General features: G+C 47.5%; 4 protein-coding genes across 4 annotated transcripts in view; all 4 read left to right on the forward strand.

Moving 5' to 3' along the window:
- Positions 1–6,856, forward strand: part of ccdc69 (coiled-coil domain containing 69) — a 12,609-nt gene extending 5,753 nt beyond the window's left edge. The window contains exons 2-9 of the mRNA XM_028415967.1: positions 407–470; positions 3,193–3,371; positions 3,796–3,883; positions 4,087–4,160; positions 4,834–4,935; positions 5,007–5,126; positions 5,208–5,305; positions 5,415–6,856. Coding sequence (XP_028271768.1) covers positions 407–470; positions 3,193–3,371; positions 3,796–3,883; positions 4,087–4,160; positions 4,834–4,935; positions 5,007–5,126; positions 5,208–5,305; positions 5,415–5,583 — 894 coding nt within the window. The 3' untranslated portion in view covers positions 5,584–6,856. The remainder of the gene's footprint in view (positions 1–406; positions 471–3,192; positions 3,372–3,795; positions 3,884–4,086; positions 4,161–4,833; positions 4,936–5,006; positions 5,127–5,207; positions 5,306–5,414) is intronic.
- A 2,487-nt stretch (positions 6,857–9,343) lies between these two features.
- Positions 9,344–11,982, forward strand: LOC114442431 (nuclear factor 7, brain-like). The gene has a single exon (XM_028415966.1). It carries the CDS (start codon positions 9,597–9,599, stop codon positions 10,980–10,982), a length of 1,386 nt encoding a protein of 461 aa, XP_028271767.1. The 5' UTR covers positions 9,344–9,596; the 3' UTR covers positions 10,983–11,982.
- A 1,185-nt stretch (positions 11,983–13,167) lies between these two features.
- On the forward strand, positions 13,168–17,017 carry LOC114443080 (zinc-binding protein A33-like). The gene is made up of 2 exons (XM_028416983.1): positions 13,168–13,338; positions 16,265–17,017. The coding sequence occupies exons 1-2, from the start codon at positions 13,168–13,170 to the stop codon at positions 17,015–17,017; spliced, it is 924 nt and encodes a 307-aa protein (XP_028272784.1).
- A 6,187-nt stretch (positions 17,018–23,204) lies between these two features.
- On the forward strand, positions 23,205–25,304 carry LOC114442465 (nuclear factor 7, ovary-like). The gene has a single exon (XM_028416034.1). It carries the CDS (start codon positions 23,402–23,404, stop codon positions 24,776–24,778), a length of 1,377 nt encoding a protein of 458 aa, XP_028271835.1. The 5' UTR covers positions 23,205–23,401; the 3' UTR covers positions 24,779–25,304.
- The last annotated feature ends 60 nt before the right edge of the window (positions 25,305–25,364 follow it).

Consider the following 25,364-nt stretch of genomic DNA (forward strand, 5'->3'; position numbering starts at 1 on the left):
ATACACACAAACACACACAAACACACACACAGACACATACACACACACACACACACAGACACATACACACAAACACACAGACACACAAACACAGACACACACACACAGACACATACACACACACACACACAGACACATACACACAAACACACCACACACAGACAGACACACACACTCACACACAAACACACAGACACACACAGACACATACACACACACACACAGACACATACACACAAACACACCACACACAGACACAGACACACACTCTGCTGTTAAATCAGACGATCACATCAAGAGCAGTTTTGGGGCTAAACTCCACATGAAATCCCATAGAGTCAGTTTTACGGTGCGGCGGCTGTAAATATGATGTCTGGTGACTGAAGCCGTGCTGTTGTCGTTTCAGAAGAAAAGCCGAGGGAAGAGAGGAGAGCGGAGTCAGAAGGGCGACAGGCGGCGAGATGGAGGAGGTGAGTGAGTTACTCTAACTTCAAACTGCGGTTTCCTGTTTGCACTTCCTGTTTGCTGCAGCGTCTCAGACTGAGGCTGTCAGACTGACACCTGATGGTTTCTGTGTAGAACTGACACGGTGCTGGAAGCAGCCGCTCGGCCAGACCTCGTCCAGGTCAGGACACAGTCCTGTGATTACCGCCTCTGCACACAGAGGGCGCCGACACGTGCCGTTTTATTTTTAATGTTGTTGGAGCAGGTGTAATCAGAGTCCTGCTGAATGTTGCAGCTGTCTGACACAAACCCCCTGAACCCCCCGCCGGCCAGCAGGCCTCAGACCATATCAGCCAGTTACAGCGTCCCTGCAGGACACACATATGTTTATATATGTTATTATAAGTGACAAATATTTCATCAAAACACCTTGTTCTCCTGTCAGTAAAAAGTCCTGTCCTCCTCAGCAGGACGCCATGATGGAGTCACTGTGAGCAGCAGTCACATGACCCACACTCAGAGTCTCTGTCCGACCTGCAGCTGGGTCACTCTGTGTGAAATCTTCCCTCAGACACATCCGCTGGATGGCCGACAAAACCGACATCCATCACTATCATGGATGAATCCAGAGTGTCAGCTCTGTCGCCTTCTGCAGCCCTGCAGCTGGTGGATCTGCTTTCAGCTGTCACTGCATCCTCGGCTGCATGCTGGACTCTGCTGCACAGGGTTAACTTGTCCCTTAGAATCAGAGCATTGAATCAGGTGTTTCCTCTCTCGAACAGTTCCGGTGGCATCAATGTTTAAAAATGGTTGAAAACCAATAAGCAGAAAAAGAAGTGTGAAGATGGAGAGCTGGTGTTAATATGTCTGCACCAGGAAAGAAATTCCATGTGGCCATGTTGACAGTAATCCAGCTCCTCCATGTTTCCACCACACCATGTCAGCATGAATAAGAGGACACAAAGAGTTAAATATCTGTAACATGTGGAGGAAACAGCTGATTATATCCAGCTGTCTCTGACCTGAGATCCACTGAAGGTCTGCAGATCTTCCCCACACCTCCTCCTCCTCCTCTGGGTGTCTGTACTTCATCACTTCCTGTTTTCCTGCAGCACTCTGAATGAAAGTAGCAGCAGGGAAACAATGCAGCAGGTCTTTGTTTGGAGATCCGCTTTCCTCCGACAGGCTCCGACCTGTTTCCACCTGCATGCACTGGGATTATCAGAAAACAGCAGAAGCCCTCAGAGCTTCCTACAGTTTAAATCAACGGACTCCTGCCACTAGCAGCTTTATGAGGTCTTTGAGTCCATGGTCAGGTGTTCACAGGGTTAATAATAAGAAGTGAATCCAACAGGAAGACGTCACTGAAACTGAATGAGCGGAGTCATGTGTGTACATGTCCATGATGTAATCGAAAGGTTGGAACACTTCCTGTGTGTGTGTGTGTGTCTGCAGTCAGAGTGTGTGTGTGTGTGCCCCCGCCCTCCCTTTCTGATGAAGGGTTTAGACTTGGTAATGTTATAATCAGATTTTAGATCGACAATGTGACACTTACATAATATTTAAATATTTCTGTGACCCTTCAATGCCTCAAAGAACAAAACAATAAGATTAGGGGGACAGAAGACATGTCTCCAGTGTGATGTCCACGACAACACACCCATCTCTGCCTGTGTGTGTGTAGTTCCTGTCCCTGCCTGCAGAGGACAGTGTGTGTGTGTAGTTCCTGTCCCTGCCTGCGGAGGACAGTGTGTAGTTCCTGTCTCTGCCTGCGGAGGACAGTGTGTAGTTCCTGTCTCTGCCTGCGGAGGACAGTGTGGACAGTGTGTAGTTCCTGTTTCTGCCTGCAGAGGACAGTGTGTATTTCCTGTCTCTGCCTGCGGAGGACAGTGTGTAGTTCCTGTCTCTGCCTGCGGAGGACAGTGTGTAGTTCCTGTCTCTGCCTGCAGAGGACAGTGTGTAGTTCCTGTCTCTGCCTGCAGAGGACAGTGTGTAGTTCCTGTCTCTGCCTGCAGAGGACAGTGTGTAGTTCCTGTCTCTTCACAGATTTCTGAAAAATGTCCCCTCATCTAGTGATATCAGCACAAAACCTGTGGAGGAATATTTAGACTGTTTTTGTCATGTTATAATATTTACAGACACGATCATGTCGCTCTGCACGTGTCCTGCACACAGAGCGACCCTGAACACAGGAGCTTCTCTGAATGATGCTTGGATGATGGTTTAACATCCAGCCTGGTCTGGGTCTGTCTGAATCACGCTGCTGAGAGCGGGTCCGCCTACAACTTATTAGACTAAAACATTGAAATACGTCAATGTTCATATGCTTAAAACGGACCGGGGCGACCTGTTTGTAGTGGAGCTGCGACACTTTATTGATCCACAAGGGGAAATTCAGGATGCAACTTTTTCCCGTTGTCTGTTTCCATGAACCGCCGCCACCTGCAGACGTCTCTGACATGGTAGAGGAGGACTGACTTACATCACACGGTCAGAACTAAATAATATTCAGCAAACCACCGGGCCTGGTACTCTCTGTCTCTAGTGGGTCGGGCTAAACCAAAGTAGTGAAAACAAGGGGGGTGTTCAAAGATCGACTGTTATCTGTGAAACGGGTGCACTGAAAACACCCCATTAGCACTCGGTACATTCCTCCTGATAAAATTAACACTACAAAAAGTCGACCAATCAGAATTTTGGTAGGGCCAGAAGTGGTGTGATATGGAGCTGTGTGTGTGGGTGTTGCAGGTAAACGTACGTCGGGTGAGCTGGACGTCTGTCTGGAGAAGCAGCTGGAGCGGTTCGAATGGCAGCTGAGGATTTTGAAGGAAGTACTCTCAGCCAATGGGAATCCAGAGAGGGCGGAGCTACTGAAAGACCACGCTGACGAAGAAGTGTGCGCCCTCGTCCTCGGCATCCTCGATAAGGTGAGGACTTGTTCTGGTGGAACCCAGGTGAGATAACGAGGCTGACGCCCAGCTGCTCTGCCAGGCTGCGGGCAGACCAGCGCCCCCTGCTGGACCTGCAGGAGCTGAGGTCATGTGACCATGTGCAGTCTGTATTTATATTCAGATACATGTGCTTATATTCAGATACATGTATTTATATTCAGATACATGTATTTATATTCAGATACATGTATTTATATTCAGATACATGTATTTATATTCAGATACATGTACTTATATGTATTTATATTCATGTTCTTCCGGAATGAGTGAATTTATTTCACCTCTGTGATTTTCTGTTTTATGTGATGTCATGATGTCATTTTTAAAAATAAACTCTGTCATGTGACCATGTGACTCCACTTTGAACTGGATTTAAAGACCTTTTTATGAAACGTTTCAGGTGAAGACAGAGACGGCGGCTGATCTAAACGTCCTGCACGAACAGAAAAGTAAATCTGCTGCTGAGGAGCATGAGAGACACGTGGAAGGTAACAAAGCAGACCGTCCTACCCCCCCGCTGTCTCATGTGGTCGTGTTATCATGTAAACATCACTGGAGGCACAAAGAGAGATTCATAAACATGGTGTAGGCTGCTGCTCAGCTGCTGCTGGTGTGAAGCTGTGTTATTTGTAGCGTCATGAGTCTCCATCAGTTTATGGCGGTGATGAACAGTTTGTCTTGTTTCCTGCAGAGCTGCAGGCGAAGCACCAGCAGGACAGAACCCAGCTGACGGAGCAGTTCCAGGAGGCTGAAAACAGCCTGAAGGTAAAAAACAACAAGAATTTACTGAGTTTAAACCCTCTGAACACGCTCTCCTCAGCAGCCAGCAGGACGCCATGATGGAGTCACATGACCAACACTCAGAGAGTCTCTGTCATAGACAGAGCTGATCTCTGTCTGAATACCTTATTCTGCACACACACACTCTGACTGCAGACACACACACACACACACTCTGACTGCAGACACACACACACACACACACACACTCTGACTGCCCTGTGACTGCAGACACACACACACACACACTGACTGCAGACACACACACACACTCTGACTGCAGACACACACACACACACACACACACACTCTGACTGCCCTGTGACTGCAGACACACACACACACACACTCTGACTGCAGACACACACACACACACACTCTTACTGCCCTGTGACTGCAGACACACACACACACACACACTCTGACTGCAGACACACACACACACACTGACTGCAGACACACACACACACTGACTGCAGACACACACACACACACACACACACTGACTGCAGACACACACACTCTGACTGCAGACAGGGTGGAGCCGACCAATCAGAGCACACTGACTGATCATGTGACAGGAAAAACTCTTCAGAGTGTAGAGAGACTCTGGATCTACAGAAACCTGTTGTAGCCATGCATCCTGTCCCCCGTGCAGGTGGAGGTTCAGGCGCTGGCGGAGCAGCTGCAGGTTTTTAATGAGCTGAAGAGGAGGGTCGAAGAATCGACGTTCAAGAAAGACCTGCAGAGAAACATTCAGGTCAGCGCTGCTCGAACACACGTCTGTGGCCCGTTTCACTGACACTCACACAAACATCCTGATGTCTTCAGGCGCACGGCAGCCCCGGTGCATTCTGGGAGTCGGAGCAGGAGTCCCTGCTGTTTGTGATCGAGATGAAGAGTGAGCGTGTGCAGGAGCAGAGCAGGAAGCTGCAGCAGATGGAGGCGCTGGTACTCCCCTCTCTGTGTCGGAGCTTTCTCTTCCAGGCATGTTTGTGTTTCCTCGTTGTGACGTTTGTTGGTGGTTCTCAGGTGGAGAAGAATCTGTCTCTGGAGGACCAGATCGTCCACGTCCTGCAGCAGAACGAGGACCTCAGGGTCCGGATAGACAACTGCCAGACGCTCATCCAGTATGTGATACATTATAAGTCACTGTGCTGCCACCTGCTGGACAGATGTCAGCAGTCCACCGGCACTGAATGAAAGCTCACAGCTGCACCTCCTCCTCCTGTTTTCCAGGCAGCTGTCCAGGGAGCAGCAGGACCACAAGGTGGCGCTGGAGAGGCAGGCAGCAGTCAACCAGACCCTTTCTCAGGAAAAAGAGCAGCTGATGTTCAAACTGCGACACAGAGACTCGTGCCCGACCATCCACCTGCCCGCCATGATGCAGGAGATCGCCCCGAGATGACCGACCGCAGGCTGTGACCCTGAAACCATCGCTGTGGGGGGGGCAGAGACCGTCAGGGTCCGGCTGGCAGGTCTAAGGCTGCAGGGCAATGAAAGCAGGGCGCCCCCTGTGGTGACAGCTCTTACTGCAGCCACAGCCTGGACCTGCTGTCGGTGTGAGAGCTGTGTACATAATGTTTGTTTATATTTGAATCAAGACCAAGATGGCGGCCCGGAAAGTGTCTGGTGGTCGTGCTGACCGATCCGTTAGCTGTTAGCTAGTATTAGCGTGCTGTTGATGGCACAGGGTTCGAAGCAGGGTGAACACCGCGCTGAGTGGCGCTGGTTAAAGCTGTGTTCCTGCTGTGAATGTGACCCCAGTCTGCATTCAGGGAACATGGTGGACCTCAAAGTCCACGTGAGGACACAGCAGCTGATTTTGTGCCTTCATCCTGTCAAAGGGTTCCTTCAGGAACGTCTCCATGTTGGTGGAACCAGAGAGTCCTGATAGCAGTTTAGAACCTCAGTCTTTGAGTCCTGAAAGGAATCGGTCCAACAGAGGTCACTTATTAGAGACCTTTAAGGAACCCCTGACGGCTTTCAGCCTCCCCTCTGCCTGCAGGCCTCAGACAGACCATAAACACACTCCGTCTGTGATCACATGGTGCCAAAGGTTCCCCGTGCCTTGCTAACGGTTCCTCGCTGCTCCTGCTTCAGGTTTTCGGTTTACCCTGCTTTTATACGCCTCGTGATGTCTACTGTACAGACTGCCGTTAGCATCAGTTAGCATCAGTTAGCAGGCGAACTCTGCCGCAGTTATTTGTACCGTCACTTCCTACAAAAGGTTCGTTTTATTGTGTTGTGTCTTGCTCGCTTGCTGATCATTAATGACAGTTGTCTTGCTAGTTAGCCGAGTTGCTAACTGTAGTTTAAACTGTAACTTAATGGAGGCAGGTTGTGTGGAGCTGCACTAACACCAGCCTGCTCGCTAACACGGTGTGTTCCTTATAACTCATAGCTTATAGTTTTACCACAAAGTAAACACAGGATCATAAAGAACGTGTTAAGATGCAGCATTAAGTCTGAAGAGTTTCCACGGACAGCAGCTCGCAGCAGCAGGGAGCTTTGTAGCGCCCTCCTCTGACCGTGCTGCTGCTTTCAGTCGGTTTTTAAAGATGTGAAAAATGTTTTTTGTCAGTTTTTGGTACTTTTTGTGGGCCGTGCCAAAACGAGCAGAAATAAACCTCAGTGTTGGGTCACTGGTCTTTATGCACCAGCACTTTGCCTGTTATTTTACCAGCAGTTCGCTTCGTCTCTTGTCTGCAGCTTGTTTTCAGTGATGGAGTTTTTTTATTTTGGCTTCATTAAATAAAAAGCTGCAACAAAATATGTTCTTTTTTTTCTTGACGTTTTTATTTCGGCTTAAATCATGAATTCATACACAGCAAATACGTCCACATGTACACACCGACTGAGGGACTGACTTAAAGAGAAGAGCCAGGGTCAAACAGGGCTCAACAGAAGGAACTGCAGGGAAGTTATTCAGCCTCTTAGCTTCACACACAGTCCCAGCCTCCTGTTTAACTTCTGATCATTACCACTATAAACATGAACCCTAACCCCAAAACTGTATTTGACACCGTTTGATACACATGAACATCATCCCCTTCTTCGTGGAGACGATTGAAGCGAGGTGTCTGGACTTGTAGATGTTTAGCTGCTCATTGAAGCAGCTTCATCAGTTCTGACCTCCACAGGACAGGACTCAGCTGTTCACCTCCACCTCAGAGACAAAGGACACTCCTTTGAGGACAACAATGTCCACATGTTAGACAGAGAGGACAGGTGGTCTAAAGAGGAGTCAGTGAAGCCTCTGTGTGAAGCTGGAAGAACCTTCCCTTATCAGAGGTGGAGGCCTCAGACCTCATCTTTCTACCACATACACATTACAACTAACAGGTCCCAGAGAGTACTGGTCAACAACACCTTTTCAGACCTCCGGGGCTGTGTGCTATCACCCCTACTCTTCATCCTTTACACTGATGACTGTAGATCCACTCAGCCCAACTGTCATCTGGTGAAGTACGCTGATGACACCGTTCTCCTGTCCCTGCTGTCAGGACCCTCACATCACCATGGTCCAGCTCTTCAGGAGTTCATTGAATGGTGCGACAGCTCACACTTGGAACTGAACGCCAGTAAGACCAAGGAGCTAGTCGTGACTTACTCCAAGAAACAGAGGGACCTGACTACAGCCAGCACCATCATCCACGGAGAGCCAGTGGAGCTGGTCGAGGAGGTCAGATATCTGGGCACCATCTTTGACAACCTCCTGAAATTCTCCTCCAACACCGAGGACACGCTCAGAAGGTGCCAGCAACGTCTCTACCTCCTGAGGAAACTCAGCTCCTTTGCAGTCAGTAAAGGCTTCGGCCTTATTGAGAGCATCATCACCTTCTCAATAACCTGCTGGTTCCACTCCATCAGCCTCAGAACAGAACCGACTGCAGAGCACTGTCTCAGTCTGCTCTAAGATCATTGGCCTGCCTGTAAGAACTCTTGCTCACACCATGACCAACAGACTCTCAGCCTGGCAGTAAAATCCTCAGAGCCCTCACACGTCCTCCACTCAACATTCCAGTGGCTCCCCCCTGGACGACGGCTCCGCTGCCCCCTATCTCACATACCTGTAATTACTAGTCGCTGCTATCACCGTTTCTACCTCAGCTTTAATTTGCACATACATATACTACTGTTTACTGCTGCACTTCAGCCACTTTACAATCTGTTTACATCGTTCATGGACATTTAGATAGTCAGAACATTTATGACTTGATAACCTGTACATGCCTAATATTTTATATTTTAGTTGTATTCATTTTCTATTTTGTATTTTATATTTCAAGCTGCTCACTTGTGCCTTAAATGGATTAAATTCTGAATCTGAATGCTCACAGCAAGAACCATGGACCGTCTACCTGTCCCCCACCACAGCCCCCTGTAGTCTCATAGTGGTTAGACGAATGATGCCATACTGACATCTAGTGGTCACAGACAGCAGCTACAACTCTGTAAAACAAAGGCTCTGAAACAGAGCAGAGCTTCAGCAGCAGTCAGAAAGAGCTTCTACCTGGTCCCTGCAGCGTGCAGAGAGCACGGAGCTGATCCAGATCATCATGCAGGCTGCTGCTGGATTTCTGCACTAGACGACAACAGCTTGGATTCCACCTGTCTGGATGGACTGAGGACAGAAACTTAAAATTTAAACAATTTAAATTTGAAACCTTTATTAGTCCTGCAATGGGGATATTGCTTAAGGCAGCCCAGCAAAGAGCACCATACACCAGTGAGTACACTGGAGGCTATGCAGGTAAAGTGTCTTGCCCAAGGACACACAACAGTGACTAGGGAGGAGTTGGGATCGAACCACCAACCTTTCGGTTACTGGACAACCCTGCTATACCGCTGAGCCACTGCTGCCCAGTTAGCAGTTAGCATGCTAACAGAGCAACAGTGCCTCCTTTTAAACTCTAGGACATGACCTGGATGAATGAGAGTCTCCACAGACAGACTGACGTCTTCATAACGTTCCTTCTGTTCAGGGTGTAAAGTAAAAACACCAGTGGATCAGTGTGTGATGTGGCTCGTGCAGATTCCTCCGCTGACGCACCAAAAAACAAACCAATCAGAAAGCTGCAACAAAAGGAATGAAGAAAAACCAAACCTGCAGGAAACTGTCCAATCCTGTGAGTTCTTCTGACACACCTGAGACAAACCAGGAAACAGGGAGTTATTCTGCGTCACAGAGCAGAGACGAAGACACACTGAGAGACAGACGACAAGACTTTAAAAGCATCTGCAGCAGCAGGACAGGAGGGAACTCTGGGAACTCTGGATCACTGACACTGGAAGCTGCTGTCTGACCTGAGCAGAGTTTGATGAGGACAGAGTGAAAGTGGAAGGAACTTTCTGAAGGAGAATAACACAGAGACTGACTTCCTGTTTGCTGCTCTGCTGCTGTGAGGAACAGAAGAAATGTCTTCCAGACCAGAGGACGATCTCTGCTGTCCCATCTGTCAGGACGTCTTCAGACTTCCTGTCATTCTGTCATGTAGCCACAGCTTCTGTAAAGACTGTCTGCAGAGCTGGTGGAGGGACAAACCAACACACCAGTGTCCAGTCTGTAAGAAATATTCAACCAATGATCCTCCTGTAAACTTAGCCCTGAAGAACCTGTGTGAGAGCTTCTTACAGCAGAGAGGTCAGAGAGCTTCAGAGGCTCTCTGCAGTCTGCACTCTGAGAAACTCAGACTCTTCTGTCTGGACCATCAGCAGCCAGTGTGTCTCGTCTGCAGAGATTCAGAAAGACACTCCCAGCACAGATTCAGACCCATGGATGAAGCTGCAGCACAACACAGGAAGCAGCTGGAGGAAGCTCTGCAGCCCTTAAAGGAGAAGTTAAAGGTTTGTGGAGAAGTTCAAGTGAAGTTTGATCAAGCAGCAGAACACATTAAGGTCCAGGCCCGACACACAGAGAGGCAGATTAAGGAGCAGTTTGAGAAGCTGCATCAGTTTCTAGCAGAGGAAGAGGAGGCCAGGATGGCTGCACTGAGGGAGGAAGAGGAGCAGAAGAGTGGGCTGATGAGGAAGAAGATGGAGGCTCTGAGCAGAGAGATGGCAGCTCTTTCAGACACAGTCAGAGCCACAGAGGAGGAGCTGAGAGCTGCAGACGTCTCATTCCTGCACAACTACAAGGCTGCAGTGGAAAGAGTCCAGCGCTGCCCCCTGCTGGATGATCCACAGCTGCCCTCAGGAGCTCTGATAGACCAGGCCAAACACCTGGGCAACCTGACCTTCAACATCTGGAACAAGATGAAGGACATGGTCTCCTACAGTCCTCTGGTTCTGGACCCAAACACTGCTGATCCAGAACTCATCCTGTCTGAAGATCTGACCAGCGTGAGACGAGGACGAAGACAGAAGCTTCCTGATAATCCAGAGAGGGTTGATTATATCTGCTCAGTCCTGAGCTCTGAGGGCTTTAACTCAGGGACTCACAGCTGGGAGGTCCATGTTGGAGACAGTACAGACTGGAGACTGGGTGTGTTAGCAGAGTCTGTACAGAGGAAGAGACTCATATGGTCTGTATCATGGAGAATAGTGTTCTATAACGGTAAATACATAGCACGGTCACCACCAGCTGCAGACACTGTCCTCTCAGTCCAGAAGAAGGTCCAGAGGATCAGAGTGAATCTGGACTGGAACAGAGGAAAGCTGTCGTTCTCTGATGCTGATACTAACACACACATACACACCTTCACACACACTTTCACTGAGAGGCTGTTTGCATTTATTGATAATGTGGAGGATTCTCCTCTGAAGATTTTACCAGTGAAAGTCTCTGTGAGTGTAGATCAGTGATGAAGATGATGATGAAGATGATGATGATGAAGATGATCAGCTGTATAAACACTGTATGACATGTATGTATGAGGAAAAAGATGTCTGTGTTTCCTTCTCCTGCCTCCATCTTAGTTCTTACCCATAATGCCTCTGTCTTCTTCTAACTACACCCCATTGTAACCCGGTTGGGATATAATTTGTCCATCAGTTGATATACAGTAGATTAAACTAAAGGGATAAATTCATTAGCCAATAAGGATGTTGTGTTTTCTTTTTGATAGTTTTATTTTACTGTTTATTGCATTTGTTGTTATGCTGGCATGTATATTATTTATGTTGGAAGTGGCCTGTAAAATGTTTATGACACAGGATTGTGTTTTATTTTTTATATATATAAACATTGTACGTGAGTGAATCACGTGTGAGGAGTGGGAGGGGTTGAAGTTCAAGTTAGAGAGAAGAAGAAGGAACAAGATGGAGAATGGCGAGTAAAGAGCGTGTGAGGAGCGATGGAGATAGTTGGACTGTTTTATGGATTTTTGATCGGGTGAAAGTGTTCAACACGGACTCTTTCTGAAGACTGGACAGTGTTAGAGTTTTTCCCGTTCGGGTGGAATATTCGATGGAGATCGAGGCTAATTAGTTAGCTGCTAAATCAGTAGCTAACTCTGGTGCTGGGACTTGGCTGGGAGGCTGGCGGTTCGCGAGCGCAGGTGGCGGAGTCGGTGCGGAGCCTAGACGTGAAGAACAGGACCAAACATTCTGCAAAGCTGTACCGAGTGAGGAGAAGGTGTGGCTGCTGTGGGTCTTCTGTTTCCTCTTCTGCTGTTGGGACGGAGTTTGGACTGCACACGTGTGTGAGCTCAGCGGACAGGTACCTTGACTTATTTTGCCTGCGGGCGAAGGAGCCATTTGTTTTCGGCTACAACGCACAGAGCGGCGGCCTGGCCAGCAACGTTTGTTTTGGTTTTTATGACTATTGACCATTGCCGGGTTATAAAGAATAAGGTTGTTTTATTTGGGCCCTTAATTAGTCTACTGGAGTGTTTTGTTATCTGCTGACATTTTTTCGTTTGCTGTTTGATTAAGAGTGTTTATGGTTTGAAATTATATATTGAGAGTAAACATTTTTTATTTTTCCAGTAACCTCAGTGTTGTTATTGTGCATTTTGGGTGTTTCTTATAGTCAGGTAACACTTTTATTTATTTTGAAGGGAAAGCAAAGCGTTAATTACCTGGTAAACTGCTAAGTGAAAGGGTAATAATTCCTATTTTGTGTTGCTGGTTTGTATTGCTCCGTAGAGAGAGAGAGAGTTAAAATAAAATAAAAAATACACATAAGGTACATTTAAAGAAGTTAATTAAAGAACTCAGGTTAGCCACCTCTCATGTTAATCCGTTAAACTAGAGAGGCGCTACACCATGAACAGTTAACCCTTCATTTTAAACATATATATTAAATAAGGAATTGAATGAGCTGAAAAGCATCTAGAGACAGATCTAACTGTGAAAGAAGGAAACAAATCAAACTGAATTAAACGTGTGTGTCGTCACATGTTCATGAGTTTCTAACAGAAATCAATAAATCTCTGGATTATGTTTGTCATCTGTGTGGATCCTGTTTGTTGCTGAGTTCAGATTAAATCCATGCTGTTCTGAAGAGGGTGCAGGGTCCAGCCGCTAGGGGCGCTGTTGTGCTGAAACAGGCAGAGCGCCGCTGAGACGAGGAGAAGAAGAGACTGCCGGCAGTGAGCTGCAGCTCATGGTTTGAGCCGCTTGTTTGTAGCTCGTCCATAGAGACGTAAGTTCTGTTTATTCAGCGGATCCACTTTATGGTTTACAGCTGTTATCTGTTACCGTCTGCTGATTAACATATATCTGTTGTTACAGTGGATGCTCCCGTTCCTCCAGGCCATAGTCATTTCAGTTGTGCAGAACTGAAGAAGCCACTTGGGTTCAAAAAAACAATCCTTGAGTCCAGTTGCCTCGATTTAAACTCTTGGAAAGAAAATGTTACAGTGTGAGTAGTGGGGAGAGGGGGGAGGTGGAGCACAGCAGGGAGAACCCCTGGTCAGTGGGACAGGGTGTGATCTTCTGTGCAGGAGTGCTGCTGAGTGCTTCACAGCGTCCACAGAAGGCCTTCAGCTGGTTCAGCAGAGAGCTGTTGCTGTCACAGGTCTGTGGTGGGGGCTTGTAGTCTGTGATGGTCTGTACCCCCCCTCCAGGTGTCCCTGCTGTCGCTGAAGTGGTGGGCGTCCCTCCTGGAGTCCTGCCTCTCCGCCTTCCTGAAGCCATGGGACAGGTCGGCTCTGGCTACCCTCAGGCTGGTCTCTCCACCTGCTCTGAAGGCGGTGTTCCTGGCCCTCAGCAGCCTGTAGACCTCCCCTGACAGCCGTGGTTTCTGACTGGCTCAGACAGTCCTGGTTTGTAGTGATGGGACAAATGAAGCCGAGGCTTCGAGGCTTGAGTTTGCTTCAAACCACGTGACCAATGACAGACGAGGGTCACGTGATCGGCTCGTTTTTCCGTGTCAGTTTTCCAAATAAAAGCAGCAAGGCCCGCGGGAGCTTCGTTGGTTGTAGTAGGTGGATGCAGTGTCAGCAGTAGAGGTTGTAGTAGCTGTGGTGGTAGTGATAGAAGAATTAGCATCACTTCACATGGAGCCATAGGTGTGTGTAAGCTATAATAATAAGTGAACGTATTCTCATGAGCAGCATCTGCAGTAACTGGAATGAATAACTGGCAGGCAGTGAAGAAGATGGTGGGTGAGAGACACAACAGAGCCAGGGAGAAGGCCAGAGAAGACCTTCAGAGAGTGTCTGCTGTTAGCTGGGCTGCAGATATGTGGAGGCCTACCTGCCAATCACCTGCTCTTCACTGATGATCATGATAACCTAGGCACTGTGCTGCTTGGAGTGGAGCATCCTTCATGTCACACATCTGAGAATGTAGCACAGGTGGTGCGTACCCATATGGAGGAGTGGGTGGTTACTAGTGAGCTGAAACACCTTGTTACAGATGCTGCATCAGATGTGACTGCATTGAATTTGCTGGTCCTCAAATCATCTGATCAGATCCCTGCCCTCTGGGAAATAAAAGCCCATAAAATGGTCACCTGTTTCTGTACGAGCGCCACAGGTGAGGAGAATCTGGATGGGGTTCAGGTACAGATGGAAGACAGGCTCAGAAGCTAGTGATTGAAGTGGACACACGCTGGAATAGCACACACCTCATGTTGGAACCTCTGTTTGAACTGAGAGAGCCAGTGGCAGCAGCCCCGGCTGCACTGAGGACAGATATAATCCCACTGTCTCGTCATGAATACCAGACAGTAGAGGAGTGTTGACCCTCACTGTCCCCACTTCACCAGGCAACAGTGGAGCTCTCAGAAGAGAGAATGGGATCAATATCCACAGTCACACCCTTGATGAAGATGCTCTACCGTGCAGTGCTTGCTAAGTCTGAGCATCTTACTGAGGATGTGGCCAGGCTGCTGTCTGATTACCTCTTAAGATGTGTCAGAGAAAATGTGGCAGGCGGCGAATCCTTCAGTGTGATGACACTATGTTGGACCCAAGGTTCAAAACCCTCGGATTCCTCAGCCGAAACAAGAGAGGCAGCACAGCGGCTGAAGGCTGGATGTTCTGTGGTCACTGGGAACACTGAAGCTGTTCAACTGCCAGGTCCAGCAGAGGCAGCTGGAGGAACCAGCAGCTCTGGTAGGTTTTCATTCACTCTCTGCAAACTGCTGTTGGTGTCGACATATTGCTACTGCTGCACGTCAGCCGTAAGTGTTCTACAGTCCACACAGGATTTCTACTCAGTCCTTTGGCTGTCTGCAGGCGAACCGTGGACTCTGCTGGATGCAGCTGTGGATCAACAGAGACGAAGCTCCAATGCAGCAGATGCCACCGTGGAGGTGGAGCGGTACTTGAATGAAAACAAGGAGACCTGAGGATCCACTGGAGTACTGGCATACACAGACTCATGTGTCCTCATGTCCACTGCCTGGCACTGAGGGTCCTGTGTTCAGCAGCATCACCTGTACCTGGTAGAGGGAGTTCTCTGACGCAGCAGAGATGATCAGCAGCAGGAGGAACCGCCTCGAAGCAGAAACAGTGAGAATGTATTGTTTTTAAATAAAAGGGATTAACCCCAGAAAGACACATGTGCACACTGTGTGCCTACACGACCACTGCACTCCCATCACACCAAATATTCTGATGAGTGAGTCCATGACAAAGAAAAGACCACCAGTGACAGCCGAACTGATCCATTCCAGGAAGCTTCACTCCAAGTCACATGTTCACAGCAAGAACCATGGACTGTCCACCTGTCCCCCCACCACAGCCCCTGTAGTCTCACAGTGGTTAGACACAGCAGACACAGTCAGTCAGACCAACACAGGTCAGTATGGAGACATTTAGAGTCTCACACAGACCCCCCACTGAGCTCCTCCAGTATGGATTTAATTGATAAAGCTCTGGTGCTTCACTGCGTCTGACCACTCAACCTTAGTGTTCATCCTTTGTGTGTGGAACCAGCCTCCAAAGCACAGTCCTGCTAACGCGAATCTTAGCAAATACCATTGTTCATTTTTCTAGTTTGAAGGGTGAAAAATGACCCAGAAATGTTAGTCATGAAAACATTTAAAGACACGGAACATGAGCATATCATCTGCTGACTGAGGTTGAGTTTTACTGTCATACTGACATCTAGTGGTCACAGACAGCAGCTACAACTCTGCAAAGCAAAGGCTCTGAAACAGAGCAGAGCTTCAGCAGCAGTCAGAAAGAGCTTCTACCTGGTCCCTGCAGCGTGCAGAGAGCACGGAGCTGATCCAGATCATCATGCAGGCTGCTGCTGGATTTCTGCACTAGACAACAACAGCTTGGATTCTACCTGTCTGGATGGACTGAGGACAGAAACTTAGCATGCTAACAGAGCAACAGTGCCTCCTTTTAAACTCTAGGACATGACCTGGATGAATGAGAGTCTCCACAGACAGACTGACGTCTTCATAACGTTCCTTCTGTTCAGGGTGTAAAGTAAAAACACCAGTGGATCAGTGTGTGATGTGGCTCGTGCAGATTCCTCCGCTGACGCACCAAAAAACAAACCAATCAGAAAGCTGCAACAAAAGGAATGAAGAAAAACCAAACCTGCAGGAAACTGTCCAATCCTGTGAGCTCTTCTGACACACCTGAGACAAACCAGGAAACAGGGAGTTATTCTGGGTCACAGAGCAGAGACGAAGACACACTGAGACACAGACGACAAGACTTTAAAAGCATCTGCAGCAGCAGGACAGGAGGGAACTCTGGGAACTCTGGATCACTGACACTGGAAGAGCTGCAGACGTCTCATTCCTGCACAACTACAAGGCTGCAGTGGAAAGAGTCCAGCGCTGCCCCCTGCTGGATGATCCACAGCTGCCCTCAGGAGCTCTGATAGACCAGGCCAAACACCTGGGCAACCTGACCTTCAACATCTGGAACAAGATGAAGGACATGGTCTCCTACAGTCCTCTGGTTCTGGACCCAAACACTGCTGGTACAGACCTCATCCTGTCTGAAGATCTGACCAGCGTGAGACGAGGATGGAGACAGAAGCTTCCTGATAATCCAGAGAGGTTTGATAGATCCTGCTCTGTCCTGAGCTCTGAGGGCTTTAACTCAGGGACTCACAGCTGGGAGGTCCATGTTGGAGACAGTACAGTCTGGGCACTGGGTGTGGCAGCAGAGTCTGCACAGAGGAAGGGAGGCATTTGGTCTGGATCATGGGGAATAGTGTTCCATGAAGGTAGATACAGAGCACTGTCACCACCAGCTGCACTCACTGTCCTCTCAGTCCAGAAGAAGGTCCAGAGGATCAGAGTGAATCTGGACTGGAACAGAGGAAAGCTGTCGTTCTCTGATGCTGATACTAACACACACATACACACCTTCACACACACTTTCACTGAGAGAGTGTTTGCAGTTATTAGTAATGGGGATGATGATTCTCCTCTGAAGATTTTACCAGTGAAAGTCTCTGTGAGTGTAGATCAGTGATGAAGATGATGATGATGAAGATGATCAGCTGTATAAACACTGCATGACATCATGTAAACATCTTAAATAATGTACACAATACCAACAAAGAAGAATGACTGTGATGATTTTTCTAGAATTATTCGTTCAGACCTCATGGAGGAAAAAGATGTCTGTGTTTCCTTCTCCTGCCTCCATCTTAGTTCTTACCCATAATGCCTCTGTCTTCTTCTAACTACACCCCAGTAACAGTTAACCCTTCATTTTAAACATATATATTAAATAAGGAATTGAATGAGCTGAAAAGCATCTAGAGACAGATCTAACTGTGAAAGAAGGAAAAAAAATCAAACTGAATTAAACGTGTGTGTCGTTACATGTTCATGAGTTTCTAACAGAAATCAATAAATCTCTGGATTATGTTTGTCATCTGTGTGGATCCTGTTTGTTGCTGAGTTCAGATTAAATCCATGCTGTTCTGAAGAGAGTGCAGGGTCCAGCCGCTAGGGGCGCTGTTGTGCTGAAACAGGCAGAGCGCCGCTGAGACGAGGAGAAGAAGAGACTGCCGGCAGTGAGCTGCAGCTCATGGTTTGAGCCGCTTGTTTGTAGCTCGTCCATAGAGACGTAAGTTCTGTCGTTTATTCAGCGGATCCACTTTATGGTTTACAGCTGTTATCTGTTACCGTCTGCTGATTAACATATATCTGTTACAGGGTGAGGAGGAAGAGGGGGGAGGTTTGTTTGTTTCTTTGTTATTGGATCCCCTTTAGCTGTGGTTTACACCCAGCTACTCTTCCTGGGTCCATTGTTAAAAACATACATTATACAATAGAAATTCGTAAAAAATGTTTGACAGATGACAAATATACATCGCAATAATATCATCAATAAAGTTTAAACAAAAGAAACTATAACTCAAAATAAGTTCTACTAGTTTACAAAAAGAGACCGTTTTATATATAAGTTGCTCCTAAAAAACTTTTTAGATACATTTTAAAAACAGATTTATTTCCGATTTGGATCAGAGTTAGTGGCACAGAGTTCCATTCTTTTATTGCTCTGTAGGTAAAAGAGCATTTGAGGAAGTTAGTTTTAGCCCTTGGAATTAAAAAGCGTCCTTCAGCTGCATGTCTAGTGGCATATCCATGACCATCTAAATTTGTCTTGAATTGGAGAAATAGAAACATTGGAGTTAGATTTTTTGAGATTTTCCACATTGACAATAATAGTGAAGCTAATGCCCCATCATGAACTTCTATCCAGCCAAGATTTGGATGCATGGTGTTTATATTGGTCCTATATTTTTTTTTTTTTTTTTTTTAGATACTGTATTAATCCCAGAGGGAAATTCTATTTAAGGCTGCTGCCAAGCAGTGTCATACAATGACTAGCAAGGCGCGCCACAGGCTAGGGTGAAGTGTCTTGCCCAAGAACACACAACAGTGACTAGGGAGGAGTTGGGATCGAACCACCAACCTTCCGGTTAGTAGACAACCCTGCTATACCACTGCAATTGATGAATGAACAATTTAATACCACACAGGCAGCCTTATTCTACACTGCACCTGGAGTTTATTTACATCTTTTCTTTTTGCATTTGACCATACTGTCTGACGATAGTCAATATGAGAAATAATTATTTTGTACAACAAGCCTAGTCATATCAGCTGGCAGAGATTGCCTGCTTCTTCTCAGTACAGACAAACCTCTGCCCATCTTCTTTACTGATTCAATGTGTCTTGACCAAGATAGTTTATTGTCCAGATACTCACCAAGAAGTTTGACCTCTTTTACCTGCTCAATGAGTGTTATTAATAAACAGATGGGGTCATTTTTAAGAGCCTTGTTTGAACCAAGTACTAAACATTTTGTTTTTGAAGTATTCAGCACTAATTTGTGATCTGACCTACAATTCTTAAATCATTATTTAAACTTGACATTAATTCAGATGTTGATTTTGTGGCTGCATAAATAGTTGTATCGTCTGCATACATTGTTATTTTTGCATGTTTTAGTCCTAATGGTAGATCATTTGTGAAGATTGCATACAAGAGTGGACCTAGGCAGCTTCCTTGTGGAATTCCACTGTCTACTGATGCTCTCTTAGAAAAACTACCGTTAAAATACACACTCTGTGACCTATCGGACAGTGATCGGACAGGTAACTTCTCATCAATGTAAAGGCTGTTCCATGCTCCACGAGACAAAGAGCGGAGAACGCGCTCCACGGGTGGTAAGAGATAAAAAAAAGGTCTTTTCCGCACTGAGGTACCATACTCTGCGAGACGCGTGTGTGCAGAACTCCTCATACGGCCCGCCCACTAAACTATAAGGAAAGACTTTACTGAGTTTTTTTAACACACCACAAGGACTTGTGCCATGGCAAGAGGGCATTATACAGAGAGGGGCCTGCAACAGCGTGAGATGTCCGGCGATGACTTGTGAAAATGCGACATTAAAAGTAACAATAGCAAAGATTCAGTGTTTGTGCCTTTATGACCACATTTGCACATCTACTGTGTTCCAATGTGCCTGCGATACTTCAAACTGTCCGGTGATGAGCTGTGAAGATGCGACATTAAAAGTAACAATAGCAAAGATATACAGACATTGTTAACGAGCCTATTATGCCCGGGTATGTAGGAGTATATAGAATGGTAACAGTCACCATCTGGTATGTGTGAATGGCTGTCTGGAGTTATTGGTGACAAATCACCCTTACTTGCCTTTCTTTCTTTCTTTTATTGCTCATCATGCAAAACCGGTATGGTCTTATCTAAATCTGTTGAATCAGCGCTGTTTATACACCTACCTATATACCTGGAGAGGCTCTTGCGCTTCTCCACTTTCATCACGCCCACAATAAATTCCGACCAATCACAGCATGGTTGCCGCACAGCCTTGAAAGACAAAGTTTGGCCCGGACCCTGTGCGCAGGAGTGCGGATCAGCGAGCAGTCAGAGACAAAACATGACGTCATTTTGTGGGCGTAACGTCTGCAGGGGGGAAAAATGTCTTTGTCTCGCGGAGTATGGATCCAGCTTAAGTGCTGATGGTTTAAAACCATACAGCTCAAGTTTTTTTTAAAGGTGGTGTGGCAGAGCAGGCAGAGAGTTCAGCTTCCTGACAGCCTGGTGGATGAAGCTGTCCCTCAGTCAGCTGGTCCTGGCCTGGAGGCTTCAGCCTCTGTCCTGATGGCAGCAGACTGAGTGGACGGTGTGAAGGGTGGGTGGGGTCTCCTGTGATGTGGAGGGCCTTTCGGGGGAGACGGGGGAGACCAGGAGAGGTCCTCAGTGATGTGCACACCCAAGAACTTGGTGCTGCTCACCTGCTCCACAGCAACACCTTCGATGGTCAGAGGGGTGTGCTGACTGTGTGCTCTCCTGTAGTCCACAACCATCTCCTTTGTCTTCTCCACATTCAGGGAGAGGTTGTGGTCTCTGCACCATTCGGCCAGAAGGTGCACCTCATTCCTGTAGTTAGTTTCCTCCACCGGAGATGAGACCCACCACAGTTGTGTCGTCCGCAAACTTCACAAAGACGTTGGTGTTGTGTGTTGGCGTGCAGTCATGGGTCAGCAGAGTGAAGAGGAGGGGGCTCAGCACACATCCTTGGGGAGCCCCGGTGTTCATTGTGATGGTGCTGGATGTGTTTCTGCCGACCCGCACTGTCTGAGGTCTCCCGGTGAGGAAGTCCAGCAGCCAGTTGCACAGCAAGGAGTTCAGCCCCAGCTGGTCCAGTTTGTTGATGAGCTGCTGTGGGATGATGGTGTTGAATGCTGAGCTGAAGTCTATGAACAGCATTCGAACGTATGAGTCTTTATTTTCCAGATGGGTGAGAGCTGTGTGGAGTGCTGTGGAAACTGCATCATCAGTTGACTGGTTGGGCTGATATGCAAACTGGAATGGGTCCAGGGAGGGAGGGAGGGCCGTCTTGATGTGTTTCATGACTAACCATAAGAGTATTCTTTCGATCAGACCAGTATTTTGTGTTTTTACCTTGACATGTTTCGACTGCTTCCTGCAGTCTTCTTCAGAAGTCACGTGATGTTACTGGTGATGTGTCTGCCAGCTGATTTTATGCAGGTTGTGGCGCCGTTCTCCCACTACTCCAGGTAGTAGGGGAACATCTACTCAACTGGAGTACTGGCATACACAGACTCATGTGTGTCCTCATGTCCACTGCCTGGCACTGAGGGTCCTGTGTTCAGCTGCATCACCTGTACCTGGTAGAGGGAGTTCTCTGACGCAGCAGATGATCAGCAGCAGGAGGAACCGCCTCGAAGCAGAAACAGTGAGAAAAGTCTTGCTTTTAAATAAAAGGGATTAACCCCAGAAAGACACATGTGCACACTGTGTGCCTACACGAGCACTGCACTCCCATCACACCAAATATTCTGATGAGTGAGTCCATGACAAAGAAAAGACCACCAGTGAAAGCCGAACTGATAGCAGGGTGGCTCTGGCTCCGAGTCATTCTTAGGAACAGACAGGGATGCAGAGGGAGCAGAGCGACATGAGGCAGACCTGACACACACTCTATCATGAACACAGTGTATAGACAGCTATATGTTGGTGGTTTGTTCAAACTAAGGTCTGTTTGAAAGACTTGGCTGTCACAGTTTAACTCCAACAGCAGATGTCCTGAATGAAGCTTCCAGTGATGAAGCTTTGAGCAACACGCCGGGCTGGAACGCCTCATTGCTTCAGGAAGCTTCATCACTGCTGCTTTGTGTTACATCATCAGTACGTGATCCATGCAGGGACGGTCTGAGTCCTCCTGGAGGTCAGTGCAGCTGTTGTGGGTTGCACATGTACACACTGACCCAGGGACTGACTTCAAAAGAAGAGCCAGGGTCAAACAGGGGTCAACAGAAGGACCAATGTTGGCCTTTCAAAATAAAAGTCTCACAGTTAATCATGGGCAGGGAGAGAGGAGCCTCACATGGACCTTCGGTTCAGGAGGAAGTCGACTCATTTGAAGGTTTGTTTCTACATTTCAACGTGACAATGATTCAAAGGTGGTCTAAAGAGGAGTCAGTGAAGCATCTATGTGAAGCTGGAAGAACCTTCCCTTAACAGAGGTGGAGGCCTCAGACATCATCTTTCTACCACATACAGCAGCTTCCATCCATCCCAGGATGCTTCACTCCAAGTCACATGTTCACAGCAAGAACCATGGACTGTCCACCTGTCCCCCCACCACAGCCCCCTGTAGTCTCACAGTGGTTAGACACAGCAGACACAGTCAGTCAGACCAGCCCAGGTCAGTATGGAGACATTTAGAGTCTCACACAGACCCCCCACTGAGCTCCTCCACTACATGTAAACCATGTTTCCCACCAAACAGTGAGAACTGATGGAGCTGATGGAGGAGCAGAGGAACTTCTTCAAGAGGACTCTACAAATCCAGACGCTCCAACCTCCTGAATGAAGAAGGCCTGGATGAGAACCTTCATCAACACATGTATGGATTTAAATGGATCATTGCTCTGGTGCTGAACCTTAGTGTTCATCCTCTGTCCCTGGAACCAGCCTCCAAAGCACAGTCCTGCTAACGCTAAACTTAACACATACCATTGTTCATTTGACACTGAACATGAACATATCATCTGCTGACTGAGGTTGAGTTTTACTGTCATACTGACATCTAGTGGTCACAGACAGCAGCTACAACTCTGCAAAGCAAAGGCTCTGAAACAGAGCAGAGCTTCAGCAGCAGTCAGAAAGAGCTTCTACCCGGTCCCTGCAGCGTGCAGAGAGCACAGAGCTGATCCAGATCATCATGCAGGCTGCTGCTGGATTTCTGCACTAGACAACAACAGCTTGGATTCTACCTGTCTGGATGGACTGAGGACAGAAACTTAGCATGCTAACAGAGCAACAGTGCCTCCTTTTAAACTCTAGGACATGACCTGGATGAATGAGTCTCCACAGACAGACTGACGTCTTCATAACGTTCCTTCTGTTCAGGGTGTAAAGTAAAAACACCAGTGGATCAGTGTGTGATGTGGTTCGTGCAGATTCCTCCGCTGACGCACCAAAAAACAAACCAATCAGAAAGCTGCAACAAAAGGAATGAAGAAAAACCAAACCTGCAGGAAACTGTCCAATCCTGTGAGCTCTTCTGACACACCTGAGACAAACCAGGAAACAGGAAGTTATTCTGGGTCACAGAGCAGAGACGAAGACACACTGAGACACAGACGACAAGACTTTAAAAGCATCTGCAGCAGCAGGACAGGAGGGAACTCTGGGAACTCTGGATCACTGACACTGGAAGCTGCTGTCTGACCTGAGCAGAGTTTGATGAGGACAGAGTGAAAGTGGAAGGAACTTTCTGAAGGAGAATAACACAGAGACTGACTTCCTGTTTGCTGCTCTGCTGCTGTGAGAAACAGAAGAAATGTCTTCCAGACCAGAGGACGATCTCTGCTGTCCCATCTGTCAGGACGTCTTCAGACTTCCTGTTCTTCTGTCATGTAGCCACAGCTTCTGTAAAGACTGTCTGCAGAGCTGGTGGAGGGACAAACCAACACACCAGTGTCCAGTCTGTAAGAAATATTCAACCAATGATCCTCCTGTAAACTTAGCCCTGAAGAACCTGTGTGAGAGCTTCTTACAGCAGAGAGGTCAGAGAGCTTCAGAGGCTCTCTGCAGTCTGCACTCTGAGAAACTCAGACTCTTCTGTCTGGACCATCAGCAGCCAGTGTGTCTCGTCTGCAGAGATTCAGAAAGACACTCCCAGCACAGATTCAGACCCATGGATGAAGCTGCAGCACAACACAGGAAGCAGCTGGAGGAAGCTCTGCAGCCCTTAAAGGAGAAGTTAAAGGTTTGTGGAGAAGTTCAAGTGAAGTTTGATCAAGCAGCAGAACACATTAAGGTCCAGGCCCGACACACAGAGAGGCAGATTAAGGAGCAGTTTGAGAAGCTGCACCAGTTTCTAGCAGAGGAAGAGGAGGCCAGGATGGCTGCACTGAGGGAGGAAGAGGAGCAGAAGAGTGGGCTGATGAGGAAGAAGATGGAGGCTCTGAGCAGAGAGATGGCAGCTCTTTCAGACACAGTCAGAGCCACAGAGGAGGAGCTGAGAGCTGCAGACGTCTCATTCCTGCACAACTACAAGGCTGCAGTGGAAAGAGTCCAGCGCTGCCCCCTGCTGGATGATCCACAGCTGCCCTCAGGAGCTCTGATAGACCAGGCCAAACACCTGGGCAACCTGACCTTCAACATCTGGAACAAGATGAAGGACATGGTCTCCTACAGTCCTCTGGTTCTGGACCCAAACACTGCTCATCCAAACTTCATCCTGTCTGAAGATCTGACCAGCGTGAGACCAGGACAGAGACAGAAGCTTCCTGATAATCCAGAGAGGTTTGATTTCGTCTGCTCTGTCCTGAGCTCTGAGGGCTTTAACTCAGGGACTCACAGCTGGGAGGTCCATGTTGGAGACAGTATATTCTGGGGACTGGGTGTGTCTGCACAGAGGAAGAGAGACATAGAGTCTGGATGGTGGAGAATATGGTTCTATGAAGGTAAATACAGAGCACTGTCACCATCAGCTGCAGGCACTGTCCTCTCAGTCCAGAAGAAGGTCCAGAGGATCAGAGTGAATCTGGACTGGAACAGAGGAAAGCTGTCGTTCTCTGATGCTGATACTAACACACACATACACACCTTCACACACACTTTCACTGAGAGGCTGTTTGCATATATATGTAATGTAGATGATTCTCCTCTGAAGATTTTACCAGTGAAAGTCTCTGTGAGTGTAGATCAGTGATGAAGATGATGATGAAGATGATGATGATGAAGATGATCAGCTGTATAAACACTGTATGACATCATGTAAACATCTTAAATAATGTACACAATACCAACAAAGAAGAATGACTGTGATGATTTTTCTAGAATTATTCGTTCAGACCTCATGGAGGAAAAAGATGTCTGTGTTTCCTTCTCCTGCCTCCATCTTAGTTCTTACCCATAATGCCTCTGTCTTCTTCTACTACACTCCATGAACAGTTAACCCTTCATTTTAAACATATACATTAAATAAGGAATTGAATGAGCTGAAAAGCATCTAGAGACAGATCTAACTGTGAAAGAAGGAAACAAATCAAACTGAATTAAACGTGTGTGTCGTCAAATGTTCTCACCGAGTGAGCTGCCGCTCATGGTTTGAGCCGCTTGTTTGTAGCTCGTCCATAGAGACGTAAGTTCTGTTTATTCAGCGGATCCACTTTATGGTTTACAGCTGTTATCTGTTACCGTCTGCTGATTAACATATATCTGTTGTTACAGTGGATGCTCCCGTTCCTCCAGGCCATAGTCATTTCAGTTGTGCAGAACTGAAGAAGCCACTTGGG

This window comes from Parambassis ranga, chromosome 10, assembly GCF_900634625.1.
Source record: "Parambassis ranga chromosome 10, fParRan2.1, whole genome shotgun sequence".
NCBI lineage: Eukaryota > Metazoa > Chordata > Actinopteri > Ambassidae > Parambassis > Parambassis ranga.

Coding starts and splice junctions, on each gene's coding strand:
- LOC114442431 (XM_028415966.1), top strand. CDS start 9,597: ATGTCTTCCAGACCAGAGGACGATCTCTGCTGTCCCATCTGTCAGGAC.
- LOC114443080 (XM_028416983.1), top strand. CDS start 13,168: ATGGTCTGTACCCCCCCTCCAGGTGTCCCTGCTGTCGCTGAAGTGGTG. Junction 13,339..16,264: donor TTCCTGGCCCTCAGCAGCCT/GTAGACCTCCCC, acceptor AAGCATCTGCAG/CAGCAGGACAGGAGGGAACT.
- LOC114442465 (XM_028416034.1), top strand. CDS start 23,402: ATGTCTTCCAGACCAGAGGACGATCTCTGCTGTCCCATCTGTCAGGAC.